The sequence below is a fragment of the Pogoniulus pusillus genome, chromosome W (genome assembly GCF_015220805.1).
Source record: "Pogoniulus pusillus isolate bPogPus1 chromosome W, bPogPus1.pri, whole genome shotgun sequence".
Lineage (NCBI taxonomy): Eukaryota > Metazoa > Chordata > Aves > Piciformes > Lybiidae > Pogoniulus > Pogoniulus pusillus.
Window position 1 is genome coordinate 1,322,183 of NC_087308.1, and position 19,479 is coordinate 1,341,661.

At 47.0% G+C, this 19,479-nt stretch overlaps 1 protein-coding gene across 3 annotated transcripts in view; it reads right to left on the bottom strand.

Annotated features, from left to right (window-relative positions):
* The window catches only part of LOC135192868 (polycomb group RING finger protein 3-like), a 669,299-nt gene that overhangs the window by 104,619 nt on the left and 545,201 nt on the right, over nucleotides 1–19,479 (bottom strand). For all 3 annotated transcript variants that reach the window (XM_064176244.1, XM_064176243.1, XM_064176245.1), the window contains one exon: nucleotides 16,516–16,604. In XM_064176244.1, coding sequence (XP_064032314.1) covers nucleotides 16,516–16,604 — 89 coding nt within the window. The remainder of the gene's footprint in view (nucleotides 1–16,515; nucleotides 16,605–19,479) is intronic.

The following is a 19,479-nucleotide window of genomic DNA, read 5'->3' on the forward strand; positions in this document are numbered from 1 at the left end:
CTTTCGTTCTGATTTAAGATTATTTTCTGAATACCATGGTATCATCTTCTTGGATTTTCTTAGTTTTTCCTCAGTAATGATTTAATGGTTTAGATTTTTTAACTTGATAATACAGAATCATAGAATCATAGAATCAGCCAGGTTGGAAGAGACCTCCAAGATCATCCAGTCCAACCTATCACCCTGCCCTATCCAATCAACTAGACCATGGCACTAAGTGCCTCATCCAGTCTTTTCTTGAAGACCCCCAGGGACGGTGCCTCCACCACCTCCCTGGGCAGCCAATTCCAATGGAAAATCACTCTCTCTGTGAAGAATTTCTTCCAAATATCCAGCCTATATCTACCCTGGCACAACTTGAGACTGTGTCCCCTTGTTCTATTGCTGCTTGCCTGGGAGAAGAGGCCACCCCCCACCTGGCTACAATGCCCCTTCAGGTAGTTGTAGACAGTAATAAGATCACCCCTGAGCCTCCTCTTCTCCAGGCTAAACAACCCCAGCTCCCTCAACCTCTCCTCATAGGATTTGTGCTCCAGGCCCCTCACCAGCTTTGTTGCCCTTCTCTGGACATGTTCCAGCACCTCAACATCCTTCTTGAATTGAGGGGCCCAGAACTGGACACAGTACTCAAGGTGTGGCCTGACCAGTGCTGAGTACAGGGGAAGAATAACCACCCTTGACCTACTGGCCACACTGTTCCTAATGCAGGCCAGGATGCCATTGGCTCTCTTGGCCACCTGGGCACACTGCTGGCTCACCTTCAGCTTACTATCTATCAGTACCCCCAGGTCCCTTTCCTCCTGACTGCTCTCCAGCCACTCAGTCCCCAGCCTATAGCGCTGCTTGGGGTTGTTGTGGCCAAAGTGCAGAACCCTGCACTTGGCCTTGTTAAATCTCATCCCATTGGCCTCTGCCCACCCATCCAGCCTGTCCAGGTCCCTCTGCAGGGCTCTCCTACCTTCCAACAGATCAACACCTGCTCCTAGCTTGGTGTCATCTGCAAACTTACTGATGATGGACGAAATGCCCTCGTCCAGGTCATCAATAAAGATATTGAACAGGACTGGGCCCAGTACTGATCCTTGGGGAACACTGTGGGAAGCTTCCTCCCGCAGCGGAGCATGAAAGGTAAACATCAGACCCTGTGATGAGAAGTGTCCTTGGAGCCTTGAGGCTCCCAGGGGCCTGAGCCTGCGACTATGAGCAACCCACGCACAGCTGTCAGGGGGTGGAATCTGCCGGCCCCTGGGGTGGGCACGGCCCAGGGGGCTGACTCTGGCCACCCCCCCTGGGTGGGATCCTTAAGGTGTTTACTGTAAGTTAACCTATCTCTGCCTTACACTTAACCTGGAGCCAATCTGTACCCTCCACTTGTACCAATCTTGAGCTAAGTTAGTTGTCTACACCCCCTTTGGGGGCTATAAAGGTCGCTGCATCGCCCTAATAAATTGCACTGCTGCGCAGAAGCCACAGAGTCGACTCTCAGTGCCCCGATCTCTCGCCGCACCGGTCTCCATCTTCCAACAGATGGCGCCCGAACACACCGATTGAACCTCCGGACAACTACGCGACCAGGTACATTCCCCACCGCCAGGCCGCAAAGAAACCACTAGGCCTCTCTCCCCCCCCCACCGCCGGGCCGCGAAGAAACCGCTAGGCCTCTCTCCCCCCCCCCCACCGCCAGGCCACGAAGATACCGCCAGGCCGCTTCCCCCCTCTCCCCCTCCTCCGGCCACAAAGGACATAGAGGCTTCCACATAAAAGGAGCTGGTGGAAACGCAAGAGATCGGACGCTACTATACCCCCTGCTGGGGAAACACGTCTCCTTTTTTTTTCTTTTTTTCTTTTTTCTTTCTCTCTATTTTTCCTTTTTTTTTCCCTTTTTTCTTTTTTTCCCCCTCGTTAAACCCGTTACTAACCACAAGGGATAGGTGTCTGCCGATACGGACGGCCTATATAGATAGGCGTTTATTAAAAAAAAAAAAAAAAAAAAAAAGTCGCTGCTCATAAATATGGGGGCAAATTTTAATAACGGCAGCTGGTGTGACGACAGGTGCGACCATATAGATGGGCACTTCTGGGGGCAGTGATCGTGCATAGTCAGATCCCCCCAGGGCAGTTGCCGCGGGAAGGCGAACACACCACCCCCACCACCCCCCCCCCCTTTTTTTTTTTCCTTCTTTCCTTTTTTTTTCTCTTCTTCCACGCGCTTACGGAACCTTGCCGTTACCATGGAACCTCCCAGCCGCCCCTCCCTTCTTCCGCGGTTTTTTCAAAGTATTGGTGACTCCCTTTGGGGAGCTGGCGAACCGACCACACAAGCACTTTTGGATAAACAAGTAGCAATTTCTCTCCTCTTGAACTTTTTGGAAAAGCGAGGAGTTTCCATGTCAAAGAAAAAATTGACTTCCTTAGTAGCATATGGACTAGTAAGAGGACACTTTCAAACTTCAGACTCTCTTTTTGATGAATCTGAATGGCGCCGCTGTGGCGATACTATTTTTGACCAGGCTATTGACGGTGACAAAACAGCCAAAAGTGTACAAAAGCAATGGCGTGATGTCACCAATTGCTTGAAGAAATACAGATTGGAACAGACCCTTGCAGCTACAGCAGCGGCACGGCTTGCTGACGGCTTGGACACTCGGGGGGAGAGACCACTAGAGGCAATGGTTACGCCAGCTAGCTCTCTCTTTTCCGACCTGAAAATTTCTCCAGGCACGGTGGTGCCTTTGATGACTCTCCCCAGTGCATCTACTGTTCCGATGCTGTCCGCAGTGCCGATGCAACCGGTGCCGCCAACTTCAAACACTCCGACGCAGCCGGCAGCGCCTCAGCAGCCGGCAGCGCCTCAGCAACCAGCGCCGCCTCAGCAGGACGTCCCGATGCAGCCGGTGCCGCCTCAGCAGCCGGCGCCGCCGGCTCAGGACCCTTTGTTATACCCTGCGCTGCCTCAACAACCGACGCCACTCCCTCAAGACGTTCCCGACGTTCCTGCCGTTCCAGTGCAGCCACCAGCACCCCCGATGCCAGCGGCACCAATTCCCCAAAACATTCCCACCATCCCTGCCGTTCCGGTGCAGCCGTCTGCCCCCCTGCTCCCAGCGCCACCGCCCTACAGTGGTCCGTTTTCCCCACTCCCGGCTTCCGCTACCATCTCGCCACGTCCGGCGCAAACTCCTTCTGCTACATTCCGACCCGCCCCCCAGGCTGCAGCGGGCCCGAGTTGGACTTCCGCCGCGGAAGCTGGATAGACAGCAAACACAGCCTGGTTGATTTCTCAAGATATAGACTGGGGTCTTGATGACTATGTTGGACTCTGGAATTTTACCGTTGTTTTTGACTTTAATTATAATATATTTTGTATTTTGGACATTTGTTGGATAAGGTACTGATGCTTATTAATAATATTGGATTTTTAGGATAATGTTAATAATGCAGTAATTCTTAGGCAATCATGATAGAACATAATTAGCTTTTGATAGATATTATACTGATATATTATGGTAAGGCATCATATTTTATACTTATAAGTCCCTACTCACTTTTCTATACTAAAGATAATATGGTACCATATTCTCTTTTACACACTCACTCACACGCCCTTTTTCTTTTCCTTTTCTACTAGGCTTATAAGTTAAGACAGTATTATAGTTATATGATTTTTTTTTTTCTTTAACGTATAGAAATGTAGAATTTTGTCTTTTATATAAATTGAAAAAAGAAAAAAAAAAAAAAAAAAAAAAGAGGAAAAGGGGGCGAGGTGGAAGAGGAGCTAGAAAAATAAGAAGAGAGGCATGGAGAAACACTACAGCCTTTTTGGACACATCATACAAGTAAGATCAGTGGATTTATCAGCTTAGGTATTGAATATGTTCGTATTATGCTTTATCACCTGTCTGTACAGGCCCTAAGGTGGATACCAACTTGAATATGATTGGTTTGTCCTTTCATGAAGTGAGCAGAAAATCTTGCTCAGATGGCAGAATTGTGGTAAGATCTTGGGAGAGTCATAGAGATGATGATCATGAGTATTTGGATTATAAGGCATTGGATCTTGGCTAATGAATTTGGGTATTTTCATGAGCTTCAATGATTGTAGCTTAATGGAATAGATTCGGTCTGGTCCCTTTGGTGAAGGCCAAAGCCCACTTAAAATTGGCATAAGATGGCAAAGTGATTTCTTTATCTCTTGCAAGGGCCCTGCAAGGGATGAAAAAACACTGCTCCAAATTCTTGAAGTGAATCGAGAGCTGTGTGAAAAGGCCTAAGCAGAATAGCCTGAAAGCAACATCTAAGACGCACTCTTGTATTGTATTTGGGGGTTGGTAGTTCTTAAGCACAATCGTCAGACGCAGCTCATAGCCGAGGACTGCACTGGGAACATCAAGATCTCTGAGAAGTATGAAGTGAACTTAAAGCTATGGAGAGATACTGAACAATTCACTCGCCCACAACATCGGCTACCACAGTGAGCTAATGAAGACGTGACAGACTTGCACCCTCCAGAAGCTGTGATGTTCGTCTGGACTTTTGGGTTTTTTGAACATTTGACTCGCTGTCGCTTGCAGAAATGGCTTTTGGGATCATTAGCTAAGCTTGGGTGGCTGGTTTGCCAGATTGTTGTCACTAGCAAAATTCTTAACAAATGTATACCCTTTACTTTAACACCATTGACCTGCGCTCCCACTGAGCACAGCTCGTTTAAAATCAAATGTGGGTTGCTCAAAAGAAAAGAAGGGGGTACTGTGGGAAGCTTCCTCCCGCAGCGGAGCATGAAAGGTAAACATCAGACCCTGTGATGAGAAGTGTCCTTGGAGCCTTGAGGCTCCCAGGGGCCTGAGCCTGCGACTATGAGCAACCCACGCACAGCTGTCAGGGGGTGGAATCTGCCGGCCCCTGGGGTGGGCACGGCCCAGGGGGCTGACTCTGGCCACCCCCCCTGGGTGGGATCCTTAAGGTGTTTACTGTAAGTTAACCTATCTCTGCCTTACACTTAACCTGGAGCCAATCTGTACCCTCCACTTGTACCAATCTTGAGCTAAGTTAGTTGTCTACACCCCTTTTGGGGGCTATAAAGGTCGCTGCATCGCCCTAATAAATTGCACTGCTGCGCAGAAGCCACAGAGTCGACTCTCAGTGCCCCGATCTCTCGCCGCACCGGTCTCCGTCTTCCAACAGAACACCACTAGTGACTGGCTGCCAACTGGATGTGGCACCATTCACCACCACTCTCTGAGCTCTGCCATCCAGCCAGTTCTTGATCCAGCACAGAGTGTATCTGTCCAAACCACGAGCTGCCAGCTTGACTAGGAGCTTCTTGTGGCAGACAGTGTCAAAGGCTTTGCTGAAGTCCAAGTAGACTACATCCACAGCCTTCCCCACATTCACCAGGTGGGTAACCTGATCATAAAAGGAGATCAGGTTGGTGAGGCAGGACCTGCCCTTCCTAAACCCATGCTGGCTGGGCCTGATCCCTTGGCCATCCTGTAGGGCTTTGTGATGGCACCCAAGATTACCTGTTCCACGACCTTGCCTGGCACTGAGGTCAGGCTGACAGGTCTGTAGTTTTCTGGCTCCTCCTTACGACCCTTCTTGTGAATGGGTATCACATTGGCCAGCTTCCAGTCTTCAGGGACCTCTCCAGTGAGCCAGGACTGCTGATAAATGATGGGGAGTGGCTTTGCCAGCTCAGCTGCCAGCTCTCTCAGCACCCTAGGGTGGATCCCATCCGGTCCCATGGACTTGTGAGGATCCAAATGACGCAGCAGGTCCCTTACTGCTTCCTCATGGATTAGAGGGGGACTGTACTGGTCCCTGACTCCATCCACCACTTCAGGAGTCCAGCTGTCCTGCAGACAACCTGTCCCACTAGTGAAGATTGAGGCAAAGAAGGTGTTAAGCACCTCTGCCTTTTCCTCATCCTTTGTCACTATGTTCCCCTCTCTATCTAATAAGGACTGGAGGTTGTCCTTGGCCCTTCTCTTGCCATTCATATATTTAAAGAAACACTTTTTATTTTCCTTGACAGCTGTGGCCAGCCTAAGCTCCAAGTGGGCTTTTGCCTCTCTAATTTTTACTCTACAAGACCTAGCAACTTCCTTGAACTTATCCTGGGACACCTCCCCTCTCTTCCAAAGGTGATACACTCTCTTTTTAATCTTTAATTCCTTCACTAGCTCCCTGCCTATCCAGTCTGGCTGCCTCCCTCATCGGCTCGTCTTCCGGCTCAGTGGCACTGCCTGCTCCTGTGCCTTCAGGAGTTTTTTCTTGAAGCAGGTCCAACCTTCCTGGACCCCTTTGTTTTCAAGGGCTATTTCCCAAGGAACTTTCTGAATTAGTTGCTTAAATAGGCTGAAGTCTGCCCTTCGGAAGTCCAGTGTGGAGGTTCTGTTGATGCCCCTCCTGGCTTCTCCATGTATTGAAAACTCTGTAATTTCATGGTCACTAGACCCCAGGCAGCCTCCAACCACCACATCCCCTACCAGTCCCTCTCTATTTGTGAGCAGCAGGTCAAGCAGGGCTGCCCCCCTGGTAGGCTCACGTAACAGCTGGGATAGGAAGTTGTCTTCCACACATTGCAGAAACCTTCTAGACTGCTTCTTCTCTGCAGTGTTTAAGTCCCAGCAGATGTCTGGTAGGTTAAAGTCGCCCACCAGAACAAGGGCAGGTGATCTTGCGGCAGCCTCCAGTTGCTTAAAGAGTAATAAATCAACCTCTTCTTCCTGGTTGGGTGGTCTGTAACAGACTCCAACCAGGATATCAGTCTTGTTGGCCTTCGCCTTAAGTCTCACCCATAATGACTCAACTTGATCATCCTTGATTTCTACCTCCATGGCATCCAGAGCATTCCTAACATACAGCGCCACTCCTCCACCTTTTCTCCCTTGCCTGTCTCTCCTGAAGAGTCTGTAGCCATTGATTACAGTACACCAATCATGTGAGCCATCCCACCACGTTTCAGTGATGGCAACAATATCATAGTTTTCCTCCAGCAGCAGAGCTTCCAGCTCCACTTGTTTGTTACCCATACTGCGTGCATTAGTGTACATGCACTTTAGCTGGGCTGCTGCTTTTACCCCTAGCTCTAGCCTACTGTCCTCAATTCCCTTTGATTTATCTCTGGTGCTGTCATGTTTAACCGCCTCCCCCTTCCATTCTAGTTTAAAGCCCTCTTAACAAGCCCAGCCAGCTTATGTGCCAGGGTCCTTCTCCCCTTCTGTGACAGTTGTATCCCATCTGCTGATTGCAGACCTGTGGCAAGATGAAGTTCCCCAAGATCAAAGAATCCAAAGTTATGTTGGAGGCACAAACCTTTGAGCCACTTGTTCATCAAATACGCTTTCCTAGTCTTCTCTGTATTCCAGCCTGTAACTAAGGGTATAGATGAAAAGATTACCTGTGCCCCTGCTCCCTCAACTGCTTTCCCCAGTGTCTTAAAGTCCCTTTTGATAGCTTTTAGCCCTCTGTTATTAATCTCATCATTCCCTGCCTGTATAACTAATAAGGGATAGTAATCAGAGGGCTGCACTACAGTAGGCAGCCTCCTGGTAACATCCCTGACCCGGGCTCCAGGGAGGCAGCAGACCTCCCTGTGGAAGGGGTCTGGCCGGCATATGGGGCCCTCTGTTCCCTGCAGAAGGGAGTCACCGATAACAATTACCTTCCTCTTTTTCTTCTGGGTACTTGTTCTGATGCGAGGGGGTAAATGATTTGTCTCAGTTGCCCTCCCAGCCGGTGATGCTTCTGCCTGCTCCAGGATCACCTCATCCTCAACCTCTGGAACAGGTAATCTTGGGTGCCATCACAAAGCACCTACAGGATATCCAAGGGATCAGGCCCAGCCAGCATGGGTTTAGGAAGGGCAGGTCCTGCCTCACCAACCTGATCTCCTTTTATGATCAGGTTACCCGCCTGGTGAATGTGGGGAAGGCTGTGGATGCAGTCTACTTGGACTTCAGCAAAGCCTTTGACACTGTCTGCCACAAGAAGCTCCTAGCCAAGCTGGCAGCTCATGGTTTGGACAGATTCACTCTGTCCTGGATCAAGAACTGGCTGGATGGCAGAGCTCAGAGAGTGGTGGTGAATGGTGCCACATCCAGTTGGCAGCCAGTCACTAGTGGTGTTCCCCAGGGATCAGTGCTGGGCCCAGTCCTGTTCAATATCTTTATTGATGACCTGGACGAGGGCATTTCGTCCATCATCAGTAAGTTTGCAGATGACACCAAGCTAGGAGCAGGTGTTGATCTGTTGGAAGGTAGGAGAGCCCTGCAGAGGGACCTGGACAGGCTGGATGGGTGGGCAGAGGCCAATGGGATGAGATTTAACAAGGCCAAGTGCAGGGTTCTGCACTTTGGCCACAAAAACCCCAAGCAGTGCTATAGGCTGAGGACTGAGTGGCTGGAGAGCAGCCAGGAGGAAAGGGACCTGGGGGTACTGATAGATAGTAAGCTGAAGATGAGCCAGCAGTGTGCCCAGGTGGCCAAGAGAGCCAATGGCATCCTGGCCTGCATCAGGAACAGTGTGGCCAGTAGGACAAGGGAGGTTCTTCTTCCCCTGTACTCAGCACTGGTCAGGCCACACCTTGAGTACTGTGTCCAGTTCTGGGCCCTTCAATTCAAGAAAGATGTTGAGGTGCTGGAACATGTCCAGAGAAGGGCAACAAAGCTGGTGAGGGGCCTGGAGCACAAATCCTATGAGGAAAGGTTGAGGGAGCTGGGGTTGTTTAGCCTGGAGAAGAGGAGGCTCAGGGGTGATCTTATTACTGTCTACAACTACCTGAAGGGGCATTGTAGCCAGGTGGGGGGTGGCCTCTTCTGCCAGGCAAGCAGCAATAGAACAAGGGGACACAGTCTCAAGTTGTGCCAGGGTAGGTATAGGCTGGATGTTAGGAAGAAGTTCTTCACAGAGAGAGTGATTTCCCATTGGAATGGGCTGCCCAGGGAGGTGGTGGAGGCACCGTCCCTGGGGGTCTTCAAGAAAAGACTGGATGAGGCACTTAGTGCCATGGTCTAGTTGATTGGTTAGGGCTGGGTGATAGGTTGGACTGGATGATCTTGGAGGTCTCTTCTAACCTGGTTGATTCTATGATTCTATGATTCTATGATTCTCTAGTGCCCTATATCTGTTATGCAAGGGCAGCTCGGGATGTGAAGGTGGCCGGAAGGGTTTCCTCTTGCCCCTCCTGGCAGGCACCTGTGTCCATTCTCCTTGGTTGCTCTGTTCGTCTCCCTCTGGCAAGGGGGACTGCAGAGCATGGTGCTCTCTTTTACATTCACTTTCAGCCTTTAGGCGTTCCACCTCTCCCTTGAGTTCAGCCACCAGGTTAAGTAGACTATTAATCTGATCACACCGAATGCAGCCAATGCCTGTGTCTCCCTCGACTTCGAGTGCCAGGCTCCAGCACTCCTCACATCCAGTCGTCTGGACGCCTGCATTCCTACAGGTGGGCTCTGTTTGGGTGCCCACAGTTTTACAAGTATTATACAGCTTGGACCTAGTTCGAACCATGTCTGCTTTCCTGAAGGTCCAATGCGAGTTGTTAGGTGTGGTGGTTTTGTTTTTTTTTTTTTCCAGCGGCACGTGCTGCGCTGCGCTCAGCAGAGACACCTGCTACCTCCTCGTTTAAATCTGCCGCTTGCCAGGCACCGCCCTCTGACTCACCTTCCTGCGAGCACTTAGCACCTGCCTGCTGCTCCCTGCCTGCCGCTCCCTGCCTCCCTCTGGGCTCCTCAGATCGAGAGAGCCTCAAAATGGAGGAGAAAAAAGGCTTCGAGAAAGCGCGTTTCAGCTGAGCTAGTCTCGGTCCTGCTCTCTTGCCGAACCAGGCAAGAGTGGCTATGCGTGCTTATACACTTGTTTGTGTTCTGCCCTAAAAAGGTAAAAGTAAGCCCTGACTTTACCTAATATGCTCAGTTTCAGCAAACTGCCATTCTGATTGGCTGATCTGTGGCCAAAGGAGCCATTAGTTTTGGGCTACGTTGATAAAGAGATGAGCAGGTAAACACAACGTGCTTTGCCTTAATGCGCTCCTGCCATTGTTCTGCCTTATTGTGCTTCTGCCATTGTATCCTGCTATGCTCTGCATGCTACATAGTAACAAACCCTGATACTTTGAATTTGTATACCTGGAAACTGTCTTGTCTCAGTTTACCAGAAGATTAGGCATCAGGTGCCTTCACACAATAGGCTTGCTTAGCCAGCACGACATTGTGCCCCTCTGCACATCTGCACAACATCCGTGCCAAGACTGCACACCTGCAAGTCTTCTGCCAAGACTGGGAGCCCTGGAAGGGACACAGATTGTCCAAGAGGAACCAGGATCAGGTCAGAGATCATCTGCCTCTCTCCCAGCACCTTGTCAGAGCCTGGGAAGATCTACAAGCCTCAGCGGCTAAGACGACACTGACAGAACTCCCTGCAAGCGTTTGGGTGCGTCCTGGAGTCCTGTATACCCCTAAATTCCTCTCCCTCTGTGACTTGAACGAGGGAAGAAAAGCCGCCTTCCCTCCCCCCCCTCCCCCCCCCCCCCCCCACCTTGCCCTGCAGGCATGAAAGGGGAGAGCAGGGGGCCCTTCAGGCACAAGGGGTGCCCCGTGCAGTGCCTGCACTGGAATCGGGCTGTAATTGGCTGTGGTCTTCGCGCCTAGGAAGTGGTAACTCTGCTCTTTGTCTAGGAAGGGTATAAATATTGGGGGACTTCCCGCTCTTGGGGTTCCCGCCTTGGAGTTCGTTCGTGCCTTAGAGATCGTGCCTGCCTGAGCGTTCCTGCCTGCCTGAGACTTCTTCCCCCCCCCCTCGCCTGGCCTGGATACAGAAAGAGCCCAGCACTCCAAAGGACTGCTTCACCCATTAACATCCTTTGTGCAGACCTGAGTACCTCTTAACGACTCTTCTACGGCTTCCGAAAGAGAGCGAGAGGACTGGCCGCTGGACCAAGTCAGCCTGGCCGTAAGTTATTTTGGCTCAGCTTTATTGTTAAGGAAAAACGCTATAAAATAATAGCTAAAGCCTTTTCCAACTTCTGACTTCCAAAATAGTCAAATTATTCTATGGCATCCTGTAGATTTTCTCAAACGAGCTGAATCTGATAATTAAAACTAAATTAATTTCTGTATATAGTTTTGGGGGCGGGTTTTTGGGAAAATAAAATAACTCTATTTTTGTATAAAATTCCTGACTCGGCCACATTAATTCCCTGCCTCCACAACAGGGTGCTGTCTGGAAACTGTAGTTAGCCCCAGGAATCTGGAGATAACTTTTGTGAGTAAATACTCAAAAGCCTCTTTAGCAAAACTCTGTAAAACTTGTAATATTCATTATTGTAAATATTGGTTTAGATTAGATAGATAGTTCTCAGCAAAATGCTGAGTGATATAGAAAGGTTGATTGTGCTGTTTTGAGGCTAATTTGAATATTTTACTGAGAGAAATTAAGTCCTTAGCTGTGGGAGGAAAGAAAAAACAACAGTAACCTATATCACTCATTCTTCTGCTGAGAAACACCAGTAGTCAAAATATAGATAAGACACTTCTCACACACTTCTCAGTGAGTTCTCAGTTGTTCTCCTTCTCTCTGGTGGTCTCTGTGGTTGCATCTGCCTTAACTCTTCAATCTGACCTAACCCTTTTGTTTTTCCTCTAACCTTCTTCTTGTCTTTTTGACATATCACCTCAGATCTCTCTAGATTTGTCATGTGAGATATACAGGGATTGACCTGGTTATTTCTGAAGGGAGGGAAAGATGGGGAAGGTTTGAGTCTGGAGCCTCCTGGCAGTCCCAAACCATCACAAAAATACACAATGAAAGGTCAATTGCAATGAAAGAAAACCAGAGGTTCATTTTACAAGCTCAGAGAGGCAATGGGAACAATATATAAGTATGTTAAAGCACATTAGAGACTGAAAACAATACTGCAAAACTGTTTGGTGATCAATTGATCAGTTGACTCAGAATAATCCCTGCTAACTGGGCAGAAAAATGACTGAACTGCCAGACTCAAGGAGTTGAGACCAGCAGCATGAAATCCATCTGGAGGCCAGTCATGAACAGTGTACCCCAAGGGTTAATACTGTTGACAAAGCATTATTCAAGTACAGGGAGCATCACGGGTGCAGACATTGATCATGATGAGAGACTACAATCACCCTGACATTTGCTGGAAAAGCAGCAAAGCAAGGTGTAGGCAGTCCAGTAGACTCTTGGCATTGTGAGAAATATATAGAATCATATGTTTGATCCGATCAATTCATGGCAAGAGGTCACAGACAAGGAGGAAGGGGGGGGGTTGAATGAAACTGCATTCCTGCTTGTACCACCATCTCAATAAGCTTAAAGATAAGAGTAATTAGATTGGCGAAGGAGGGAGGCATGTGGAAGAGATAGTCTTTTGCATATTTAAATGGAAATGCATTCCTCCTGGTGCCACCTTTTTGCATGAGCAAACAGAAGAACCAAGACTTTGAAGTTCATGAGGACACTTAAACAAGACCCCTTACTTCATCAAAAATTACCAGAGGGACCACTGGATAAAAGGAGACCTGTGTGGAAGAGACATCTCACATTCCTAAAAACTGATAAAGAAAACCCAACCTTTTCTTAGAACTTAGTAATGAATATGTAATAGAATAGGGTATAAAAAGAGAAAACTGGAGGCAAAGGGTGTATGTTGGGGTAGATCAGTCTCCCCTCGTGCCCAGGCCTGATTGCTTGATTTCTGCAACTTTATTAAAGCCTTAACTTGCATGAACGCCAGTTTGTGCCTGTTATTTATGACAGCATGCATTGAGGATAATTTCTTAATCCAGACAACCTGACCAGAGGAGAAGGGTTACTGGACCCCTGGCTTACCAACACAGATGAACTGTTTGGAGAGGTCAAGACTGGTGACAGCCTCAGCTGCAGTGACCATGCCCTGAGTGAGAGTCATGATCTTCAGGACTGTGGGCCAGGTAAAGAGTAGAGTCAGGACCCTGAATTCTATGAGAGGAAACTTTCAGTTGTTTAAGGAACTAGTAGATGGGACACCCTGGGAAGATGCCCTCAGGGACAAAGGAGATGAACAGAACTGGCAGTTCTTAAAGGACATTTTTCTTAATAGCACAAGAACTGTTGATACCCACGTATAAGAAATTTGGCAAGGAAGGCAGGAGATGGGCATGGATCTGTAAGAACCTTCAAGTCAAACTAAAATGTAAGAAGGAAATGCACATGCAATGGAACCAGGGACATGTATCCTGGGAAGAATACAGGGATGATGCCCAGATACATACGGATGAGATCAGGAAAGCTAAGGTCCAATTGGAGCAGAATTGGGCAAGGGATGCAAAGAATAAGAACAGGGGCTTTCACATGTAAGTTGGCCAGAAAAGGAAGATTAAAGAAAATGTACCCCTAGGAGAAATAGTGACAATCAACATGGAAAGGCAGAGGTATTCAGCAATATTTTTGCCTCAGTTTTCAATGGTAATCTCTTTTCTCAAATCTGTCAAGCCCCCTGTGAGAAATATATTTTTGATCTGATCAATTCGTGGCAAGAGGCCACAGACAGGGGGGAGGGGGGATTTTGAATGGAGCTGCACACCTCCTTGCACCACCACAAAAGTATGCACATAGCTTAAGATAACAGAGCAACAAATAATTAGAAACTAGAAGGGCTGATGGGGGAGGAAAACAGGTGGGGGGAGACAGCCTTTGTGCATGAGCAAACAGAGGAAGAGTGTTGTGGAGGACCCATAGGCCCGAAAATAGGCTTATTCATGCCTTGCCTTGCCTGGACATGTTTTTCTGCCCAAACCAGAGGTAAACACATTAAATGAACACAAAGGGGCACAACAGACCTGGTGCCATAAAGTCTGGCCTGCCCAGGGCCCCTGGTTGTGTGAGTTGTGTGAGGTGGTTGTATAAGCCCACACGCCCAGCTCATGTTTACCAGGTGCTAGGCCCATGCTATCCCCATATTTAGGAGGTCATCAAAGGGTTCATTAAGATATTGAAGCATCTGACATCAGAAAAGAGGCTGAGAGAGCTGAGATAATTTAATCTGGAGAATAGAAGGCTCAGAGGGGATCTTATCAATGCCTACAAATACCTGATGGGGGACAGTAAAGAAGATGGAACTACAGTCTTTTCAGTGGTATCCAGTGAAGGGATCGACTGGCACAAATTTAAATACAAGAAATTCCATTTAGGCATAATTTTTTTTTTTTTTTTTGCTGTGAGGGTGACTGAGCACCGGATCAGGCTGCCTAGATAGGTTGTGGAGTCTCCATCTGTGAAGATATTCAAAACTAGACTGGACATTGTCCTGGGCAGCCTCATCTAGTTGACCCAGCTTTGAGCACGTGTGCTAGTTTGAAGCTAGCTAGAATGCTTTGGTGAGAAGAATTAGATTACAGGCTGTGGAAAGGAAACAATGGTGATGTCTGCTTCACTCATAGGCTTGCTGAGATGTATAAGAACAAGAACATAAACATAGATAACAGAGTCACTCTCTGGGCTTTGCGGGCTGCACCTCTCTCTATAACCCAACCTGCCGTCTGTGTGACTAATCCATCTGCTTCCTAACCCCCCCGGCTGACCTTCCAAGCTACCTTGAGCATAAGGCAAAGTCTTGGGTAAGGTAGAGGGGTGGGAGGAAGGTGGAAGGGTGGTTGAGGGCCCCTCCTGGGGACTCAGGTTTCTGGGAGGGCTGTTGTGTGTTGAGGAATGGCTGAGAGAGAATGGGCACGGAGAATATATGAAATTGGTGGGTCAGCAGAATGAAGAGATTGCAACATGCTGATGTGACAAAGTGACCAAGGACACTGTCCTTGGGCAAAGTGGTAAACAAGGGGAAAAAGGATGTGTTTCCTGTCGCGAAGAAAGAACACATACTTGTTTTGAAGGAAGAACTGCACAAGTGCATCCCGTAGAGCTACAGATAAGCAATTGCTGACAGCGGAATACATTAGCTGCTTGCTATAAAAGAACGCTACTGCTCCAATAAAGTTGTCATCTGCTTATAATCCATATTGGATGCGGTGTCCATTTCTTTCCTTCTCCCAACAGTTGTGTTTCTCTATTACTTTTGAAATTGTATATTTCTGTTTATATTGTAACTATCTGCTTGTATATTGTGCTAAACTGTAAATGTAAATCTTCATTCAATTTTCAGAGCTGCTGAGTCTAGTCTGGGTGATTTTCCGAAGTGTGGGGGGGCAGGTAACACCCAAACCATCACAGCAGGGGAGTTGGACTAAATGATCCCCTATTGGGTTCTCTATTGGGACCAGTGCTGTTCAATATCTTCATCAGTGATATAGACAGAAAGATTGAATGCACCCTCAGCAAGTTTGGTGATGATACCAAGCTAAGTGATGTGTTTGACATGACTGAGGGATGGTATGCCATCCAGAGGGACCTAGACAGACTAGATACGTGTGCTCAGAACCTCATGAGGTTCTAGAAAGCCAAGTACAAGGTCCAGAATCTGGGTTGGGGTAATCCTTGGAATCAATACAGGCTGGGGAATGATGAGATTGAGAGCAGTAGAAAAAGACTTGGGGGTACTGGTGGATGAGAAGCTGGACATGAGCCAGCAATGTGCACTTGCAGCTCAGAAGGCAAACCACATCCTGGGCTGCATCAAAAGAAGCGTGGCCAGCAGATGATTCTGTCACTCTGATTTGGTGAGACCTCACCTGGAATACTGTGTCCAGCTCTGGAGTTCTCAACACAAGGACAGGCTGAGACAGCTGAAGCTGTTTAGCCTGAAGAAGAGAAGGCAATGGGGAGACCTTATAGTGACATTTCAATATCTGAAGGGGACCTACAAAAAGTAGGGAGGGACTGTTTCGAAGGGCATGTAGAATGAGGGGCAATGGTTTTAAACTAGAACAGGGTAGATTTAGGTTTGGATATTAGAAGGAAGCCCTGGATCAGGCTGCCTAGATAGGTTGTGGAGTCTCCATCTGTGAAGATATTCAAAACTAGACTGGACATTGTCCTGGGCAGCCTCATCTAGTTGACCCAGCTTTGAGCAGGGGAGTTGGACTAAATGATCCTATATTAGGTTCTCTATTGGGACCAGTGCTGTTCAATATCCTCATCAGTGATATAAACAGAAAGATTGAATGCACCCTCAGCAAGTTTGCTGATAATACCAAGCTGTTAGAGTGTGTCCACTGATGGGCCAACAAAAATGATCATATGGCTGGAACCATTTGATCAAAGAAATAAATGGTCCAGGTGACTTGAAATCTAGTTGAGATGAAAGGCAACACAGAATTTAGACAATATCCAAGAAAGTCAGATATAGTTATAATTATCAAACTTTAATGAAAATCTCAAAACCTAATTCCTCCACAGTTACCTAAATAAAAAGATGAAGCTCAAGTTTACACAAAAGTATGGAAAAAACACTGCATCTTGTCTCTGTCACTGTCAGAAGGAAAAAAGTTAAACAAAGAATTATTTAAGATAAAGTATAAATACAAAATAAAACTAAGAAATGACCTATTTTAGAAGAAAGCCCACCTGTTCATCACTTCGATGATAGTCATTATCTTCTTCATGCTTTTCTTCAGAAGTTTCTTTGTTTGAATTTTCATCTGGTTTAGTTTCACCTTTAGAAGAAAGGAAAGCATTACAATAATTAAATTGGATGTATCAGATAACAAGTAAACCTGAAACAGTCAAGACTATAAGAGCAACTGTGAGATATTTGTTCAAGGTTTTGGTTTTGTTGTTGTTTTTTTTTAAGTAAGTAGGTTTGTCAGAGCATGTTCAGCTTCTTTTCTAAACAGGAAAACAGTTGAAAAGCATATTTATTCTTGGTAGCAGAAATGTGGACAATAATCCAAAGCTTCCCTAAAAAAGTCAGTTCAGGACACTGCTAAAAATTATATTCAGGTCTTTAAATTTTAGGAAAGCAAACTTTCAGCTCTTCAAAGAGTTGATACATAGGACCCTGTGGGAAATGGCCCTCAGATACAAGGGAGCAGAACAGAGCTGGCAGATATTTAAGGATGCTTTTCATAGAGCACAAGATTTTAATCCTGAGGTATAAAAAATTGGACAAGGAAGACAAGAGATCACCATGGCTGGGTTGAGACCTGCTGGTCTAACTAAAAGGCAGGATGGATCTACACAGGAAATTGAAGAGGGTGCAGGCATCCTGGGAAGAGCATAGTGACATTACCCAGTTGTGTAGGGATGAGGTCAGGAATGCCAAGGCGCGGCTGGAACTGAACTTGGCAAGGTATGTAAAGAAAAACAAAAAAGGCTTCTACAGGTATGTAAACCAGAAAAGGAAGGTTAAAGAAAATGTACTCCCCCAATGAGCAATAGTGAACTAATAACAACAGATGAGAAAGCTGAGATTCTCAACAACTTTTTTGTCTCAGTCTTCACTGGCAACCCCTCTCCTCATGGCTCTCATGTTGATGGCCCACAAGATGGATACCAGAGAGAGGAAGTGTCGTGGAACGCAGTTTCGCGGCAGAGTTTATGGGGAAAATACGTGAGGCATTGACTATTTTATCAGTGATTTATTGCAAAAATGCGAATTCCCTCTTCCCGAAACTACACCACCCTTGTGAATTCTTTCGATCGAGGTCAAAGTAACATTTCCGAAAATGGCAAATTAAAGAGTCTATGATGTTTAAAGAGAGTTCTTTGAGTCTCTGGTTTGAGTTAATAGTTCGTCAGCTACTCACAGTCTGTAGCTTGGTAGGGAGTCCCTTTCTCCCGGTGAGGGTCCAGGCATGTGCAGTCTTCCTGCCTCTGCGGCTCGGCGTGTCCGCCCGAGGCGAGGCTAGATCGGCAAGCAGTTTGTTGTTGTTAGAAGTTCGAGGAAGGACAGGAGCGAGGGTGAGGTCCAGAAGGACGGGAAAAAACCAGAAAGGCTGGAAAAACCCAGAAGGCAAGGGCAAGGGCGCACCCCGATCCTGGCCTGTCCACCATTTTTATAATGTTCAAATAGGACTTGCCCACCAGTTCGGACCACTTTTACGTTGTTCACATACATTGGTAGAAAACAGTAAGCAACTTATACAATTGGATAACATTACCTTAAACAATATAAAGACCACTCCTCAAGCCAGCCCACCTGCAGGTGTTGGGCAGGCTTGAGAAAGTCGTTTCTACTAACCAAAACAATACCCTGTTGTCTGGAAAGCAAGGCCGAGTGAAAGGGAAACATGGCCAGTGTTTACCTTTCACTTACCCTAGGGAGAAATCTTCCCATGGGACTGAAAGATTGTTTTGGTTTTTTCGATGCTCCTGGCTTTTAATGTGAGGCATTAGAAACTACACAATATAGCAAAAGCTGAGAGAGCTTTTGCTACTCTCCATGACATACTCCACCCCCTGGCTCACATTAAGCCAAGAATCGAAAAAGCAAAAATGAGATACAACTTATAATTAACTCTTAACATAACTAATACATAAGCATAACTCTAATTTAAACTAACTTAATACTTATGCCCACCCCCCTGAATAAACAAAGCTTTATTGAATATTTACAAAGCAGAAAACCTGGTATATGCAAAAGCAGTTCAGAAGTCTGGGAGAATCCATCGTGCACTGATACGATGAGTCTTCCCACTTACATCAGTTGCTTCCCAAGCATACAACCCATTTGGTTTTGTCAGGGTCATAGGCACAACTCCAATTGAAGGTAAGTTTACCATTACTGGTTGTCCCACCTGTAACTTGTGTAATGACTGTTGAGAGTGCTGAGATTTATCCGGTGGATGACTAACATTCTCCACTGGATTGTCAGGACAAAATGCCCTTATTTTAGGACTACCATAATTACCCCATCTGTTGTTCACAATGAAAACTGCGTATGGTAAGTGTTTATCCCAGTTACCTTTGAATACCATGGCATGTTTCTTAACCAGAGCATTTGTTCTCTCTACAATACCATTAGCTTGAGGGTAATAGGGAGTATGGAATACCCATGTAATCCCCTCACTCTTAGCCCAGTCTTGTACAGAAGATGCTGTAAAGTGAGATCCATTATCGCTTTGGATGTACTCTGGCATTGGCAAGACACTAAACCACTGCTTTAAGACCTCAATAGTTTGAGCTCCTGTGGCAGCACTAGTTGCTGTAGCCATGACTAATCCTGAAACCACCTCCACCCCCACCAGTATGTATTTCTTCCCGTGTGAGGGCTTTAAGGGGCCCACATAGTCAATTTGCCATGTGCTCCATAACCTCTTGTCCCCTCTGATATGCTGTGCTGGAGCTAGATTGGGATGATTTGCTTTAAGCCTGATTCTGCACTGTGGACAAGATGAAATGAGTTCCTTACAGGTACTCATAGAAACTGGCCATCCTCTAGACCTACACTCGAAGTAAAGGTCTGCTTCTCCTGAATGACCTCTTTTAATATGAAGCCACTCAGCTAATCTCCACCACTCTCTTTTCTCCTCATCCACTATGTTAATCTTTGCCAGGAAATCAGCTTGATTATTCCAGGCGGCAGCTGGT